Consider the following 5,675-nt stretch of genomic DNA (forward strand, 5'->3'; position numbering starts at 1 on the left):
CAGCCCCGCACCGCGCGGCGGCACCGGCTGCTCCCAAGCCGGCCGAGCGCTGACCCAGACCCCGCCCCGGCAGGTGAACCTGCGGAGGGTCCTGCTCCGCCTCCGCCGTCCCGTCGGTTCCACCGCAAGGACCACCCACTCGGCCTGGGCGCCGTCGCCACGCCCTGGCCCAGGTGCCAGGAACCTGTACTTTAACAAACTAGTTTGAAAACCTGAAACATTGGTCTAAAGCAATCACACCCCTCTTTTTACCAAATAAACTTTTATTCGGAATGATTTACGATTTACAGAAAAGTTGCCAAGGTAGTACAGGGTTCCCAGCCTGCCCCAATGTCAATACCCTGGACATGGTACTAGGTTGTCAAAGCTAAGAGGCTCACACTGGTGTGTTATTAACTAAAACCCAGGCCCTATTCAGAGTTCCAGGTTTTCCACTAATGTCCTTTTTTTGTTCCAAGATCCAATCCAGGATATCACACTGCATTTAGGACAACATTTTTTAAAAATTCTATTGATCACCTCAGTCATCTTTCCCTGGGACAGAGAATGGGTGGGAGAGCTGTTGTCTTCATTACTGAGCTGGGGAAACTGAGACTTGAAAACGCCAAGTGACCAAGATCCGTTAGCAGGCAGGGAGAGTGAGGCCCACCTCACTGTACACCGTTCCTCTGTCTCCCCTCCCCACCAGGACTCTTGGCTTTCAGAGGCCCCTTTGGAATGTCCCGCCTGACCTACTCCATCCCACCAGTGCAAAAAATGAGATGCCCCTTCTAAAGGGAACCCAGCCCTGAGAGAAAGCCACCCTGCCCTGTCACCTCTTCCCTTAGATTTGAGGGCCAAGATAAAGTCTTAGTGACTTCTGCCCGGGCAGAGTGAGGCCCTGTGCAAGAGAGTGAGAGAAAAACACTGCTATTTGTCTATGCAAATAACTTGTGATAGATGAAAAATGCCACAAATGATTTTCAGTTTCTCTAAGAGGAATAGTTTCCCCCACGCCTTGAATCTGGGCCAGTCTTATGATTTGCTCTGACCAAAAGAACTTAGAGAAGTGATGTCATACCAATTCTGGGCCTAGAACTCAAGAAGCATTGCAGCTTCTATTCTCATTCTCTCGGAATCCTGACAGCATCGTGTGATTAAGCCTGAGCTACTCTGCTGGAGAGGCCACAAGGAGAACTAGTCACCCAGCCAACATCCCCCCAACTGCCAGACAAGTAAGTTAGGCCATCCTAGACCCATCTGAGGTGACAGCTGATTGCAAGCAGACCTAGGAATGATCCTAGGTGACATCAGAACTGTCCAGATGAACCCAGTCCAAACCGCCAACCCAAAGAACTGTGGGTAAATAAATGACTTGTTTTCAGCTGCTAAGTTTGGGGATGGTATGTTACACAGCAGAGGCTGATACCAATTACTCATTTCTTTCTTGGTAGTGGGGTTCCAATTTTACTATAGGAGGCAGTATGCCAGTCCCAGGAGATGGCATATGATTGGTCTACTCAAATGTGACAATTCTATTCTCTGCTGTCTTAGCTTTCTTTGTATCTTGGGGTGGCAATGGTAGCTGGTTTGGGCTAAGGAGACCTAAGTGGAAATATTCAGGGGAGAGAGCAGGAAAAAGGCCTCTGAAAAAGGTCTGACTTTATGATAGAAGTTGACAGGTCCAGCTGGCTCAGTCCTTCCTTCTCCCCCACTATTTTTCCTAGAGGTACAACAGCCATCGTGTGACCATGAGGTCACAAACAATGAGGGAAAGACAGAAAGGACCACAGAGATGTGTGGCCTACCTTCACTGATACCGTTAGTCACCTGTCTCCAGAATTGATGCTATGTGGAAAAACAAACTTCTCTTTGTTAATGTAGGTTTTCCTTTACTTAGAGCGAACTGTATTCCACGTAACAGGATATACAAAGACAAAAATGCAGAAGGATGCTTGTCCTTGGGAATCTGGAGCCAGCTGCATATGGTTCTCCAAACCGATCTCCTTTCTCATTTCACCCTTTCAATGATCCCTCAAAAGCAAAGACACAACCCATTTTCACAGCTGTGGGAACTGGGCCTCCCATACTGTTCAGTAGTGAGTCCAAGGTCTTGCAGCTAGCAAAGAGAGTGCTTAGAGTCAGACCTTCCTCCCTCCATGCACAAAGAGAGTGCTTCTGTGCTACACCTTCTGAGTGGCCCAGCCCACTGGAAGCCAGGTGTGTCTTCTGGGATTTTAGGAGTGGTGACAGGTACCAAGGAGCCTGCTATTGCAAGTCTGGCGTGGAAGAACCCAGGTACACCCTTAAGTCTGAGATGGTGGATTGGACAAGCTTGGCAGGGATGGTCTCTCGCTGTAGCTGCTGGTAGGCCGCATAACGGTGGCAGCCCCCAAAGGAGTAGAAGTAGTCACCACCCTGAGCTCCTTTGATCCAGAGGACATCAATGGGGGGCACGCTGTCTGGGTCCTCCTGGAGAGAAAGGGGCAGAGAGTAAATGAGCATGGAACAATGCTTGACAGTTTGCAAAGCAGACTTTGTTAACCTGTGTTGTTCCTACACAGTGTACACACTGGTTCATGCTAGCTTGTGAGAAACACTGCCAAATATTCAAGAATTTTGTGAGTTGGTTAACATCACCTTGGTAGCTTGAAATTCAGCGATGGTGAGAATATTTACAGCAGTGAAATGTGCAGATACTACAAATCAGGGCTTTTCCTCCTTAGAAACCAGGTGGTTAAACATTTATCAACACACCACATATACATCTGCATATACATACACACACACCATATATCTGTCTGGCACTGTTCTAGACTCTGGGAGTAAGTTACAGCCAGAACGAGACAGACAGCCCCTGCCTGCCCTCATGGGTTCCAGTCTAATGGGACAGATGAAAAGAAGTGAGTGCTAGAGTGATAAATGCTATGAATATAGTAAGTCAGGTTGACATGACAGGGATGGGAGTCCCCAAGTCCTCTCTCAGGTGACAGTGGAGCAGAGAACTGGACATAGAGAAGTCCGCCTGGAGAGATAGAGAAGCGGAATAGTTTAGAGTAAGAGCCTGACTGCCAGGTTCAAATCTCAGCTCTCCTGCTTAACTGCTATGTGACCTTGGACTCTAGTCTCTTTGTGCCTAAGCAGCCTCATCTGTCAAATGGGGATGAAGGAAACATACTCACCTCAGCATGTATTCATTGGAAGATACTGGCCTGGCAGAGGGCATGGAGGGGAAAGGGAGAGGTGGACAAATTTGGGACATGTTTTGGGGGCGGATCTGAGGGGACTTGAGGAAGGGGTGATGAGGAGAGCAGGAGAACTGAGTTGACTTCCTGTTATGGGCCTGCAGCCAGCTGAAGAGTGGGTGGCCCTCTAGGGAAAGCCCGAGGCAGGGCTGGCTGGGGGGTAGAGCATGCTGGGGAGACCACATTAAATGTTAGCTGTCTGGAACGCCTCCTGCCACTGGCCCACGCCTTCTCTTACTATGCTGCTTTGATGGATTCATTTATCCATTTATTCCAGAAAGGATTATCAAGCATTAAGTTACAAGCAGTAATGAGCCAGGTCTCCGCAACCAGGCAAACCTGAATTTGGATCTCAGCTCCCCCAAAGAGCAGCAGGAGGACCCTAAGCAAGTGGCCTGAGCATGACTCCTAATTGGTACAATGGGAGTAAGACACCCTGTGGGGCTGCTGCTGAAGAGGAAACGGATGCACGGCGAGCACTCTGCCCGGCAGTGGAGCATACGAGGGGCAGCCACGCTGGGTGCTGGTGGCGCGATGGTGGGTGGATGGGCAGAGTAACAGTTCCCCAGATGGCCACACCCTAACCCCGGGAGCCTGTGAATATGTTGCCTTCCATGACACAAGGGAACTGGCAGGTGCGATTATGGATGTTGACATGGGACGTTACTCTGGCAGAAGTGGAGGTCTGATGTTGCTGGCTTTGAAGATGGAGCAAAGATGCCATGAGCCAGGGAATGTGGTGGCCTCTAAAGCTGGGAGAGGCAAGGACATGGATTCTCCCCTAGAGACTCCAGAGAGGAATGCAGCCCTGCTGACACCTTGATTTTAGCCCAGTGAGACCCATTTTGGACTTCTAACTATAGAATAACAAACCTGTATTGTTTTAAGCCACTAAGTTTCTGGTACTTTGTTACAGTAGCCATAGAGAACTAATACCTATGGTAAGCAAAGACAGGTCTGGTTCTCGCCCTCACAGAGCATATGGTTCTATCGTGGAAGACAGGTGTCTAAACAGCCCATTAAAACCCAGTGGGATCAGAACTATGCTGGTGGGCATGCAGGTGGCTAGGGGCCCACAGGAGGCCCAAAACCCAGCAGGGGCCATCAGGGAAGACAGTGACCCTGAGACAGGAAGGCAGAGGAGTTAGAAAGAATGAAGAGATGGAAGAGTTTTCCTGGCAAGGTAAAAAGTCTGTGCAAAGGCCCAGGGTGCGAGACAGCAAGCATGGCTAGATCCTCCATAAACAGCCAGGCACTGTGCTAGTGCTGAGGGAACAGCCAAGATATGACAAAATCCCTGCTCTTGTGGAGTTCAAATGAGGTAGGACAAACAGACAATGAAAATACAAACAAATAAATGTGTAATATAATCTCAGGTGGACATAAGTGCTTCATGGAGAAATAACTCAGGTTAAGGGGGCAGATAGAGAGGCCAGGGTTCCATTAGTCACGGTGGACCGGGAGATAGAGACCTGAACCAAGCTGCTACCTGGGGAAGCAGTTCCAGGCAGTGGAACAGCAGTGCAAACTCTAGGGCTGAAAGACATTTGGGGCAGCTATAGAGGTGTTTGGTGGGGCCTTGGGTCTCACATGGTCACCTTCCAAGGGTCTGAGGGAAGGAGGCAAGATGCCACACAGGCCTAACCTGACACATGTCCCCTCCCTTTCCCAAAGTTCCTACCAAGATCACTCCTGCATTCTTGAACACCCCCCTTCAGTGATGGGGCTGACTCCTGTCCTCTCCCTGTTCCAATTCAAACAAGGCACTCCCAGCAGACATGACATGCCTAGTCCTCCTGCACAGCCAGAAATGACAACACAGCTTATCTCCAGATAGTGTGGTGGCCAGGCTGTGCCACTTTCTAAACGTCTGACCTTGAAAAAGTTGCTTAAATCCTCCTGTGCCTGTTTTCTCATCTGTAAAAAAGGAACAATAGTATCTACCTCATAGGGTTGGCATGAAGAAGCTAAGGCACTTAAAACTGCTCCTAGGCCTCTGCAAAGTGCTATCTTTATGTTAGCGATCCTTATTTTAATCATTTCGTCAATCCCTTGCTTGCTCAAGTGAGGAAACAGGCCCAGAGAGGCCCAGCCAGTTGCTCAAGGTCACACAGCAAATGCTGCGCTCCGGCGCAGCCCGGAACCAGCTCCCTCTAGCGTCCAGTGCGACCTGCCTCCTCCAGAGCTCCCCCTCGGCCGGCGTCCCCGGGGCCTCACCCGGATCGTGTCCACGAGGCTCTGCACCTTGGCCGGGTCCAGCACCGACGGCAGCGGGCGGATGAGCACGCTCAGCGGCACGTTGTGGACCGCGGCGATGCAGCCCGAGTGGATGCTGCCGCCCTGCGCGCCGCCGCTGGGCCCGGGGCCCTCGGGCGCCCCCCGACGCGCCCCGGCCCTACCCAGCGCTCCTCCCGCGCGCAGCCCCATGGCTCCCGGATCGCTGGCCGCGCC

At 51.0% G+C, this 5,675-nt stretch overlaps 1 protein-coding gene across 1 annotated transcript; it reads right to left on the reverse strand.

Moving 5' to 3' along the window:
* Window positions 1–250: 250 nt before the first annotated feature.
* Window positions 251–5,675, reverse strand: SRXN1 (sulfiredoxin 1). The gene is made up of 2 exons (XM_081150270.1): window positions 5,442–5,675; window positions 251–2,451 (listed from the first exon to the last, which is right to left on the reverse strand). The coding sequence occupies exons 1-2, from the start codon at window positions 5,649–5,651 to the stop codon at window positions 2,248–2,250; spliced, it is 414 nt and encodes a 137-aa protein (XP_081006396.1). The 5' UTR covers window positions 5,652–5,675; the 3' UTR covers window positions 251–2,247.

This window comes from Miniopterus schreibersii, assembly GCF_964146895.1.
Source record: "Miniopterus schreibersii genome assembly, chromosome: 10".
Lineage (NCBI taxonomy): Eukaryota > Metazoa > Chordata > Mammalia > Chiroptera > Miniopteridae > Miniopterus > Miniopterus schreibersii.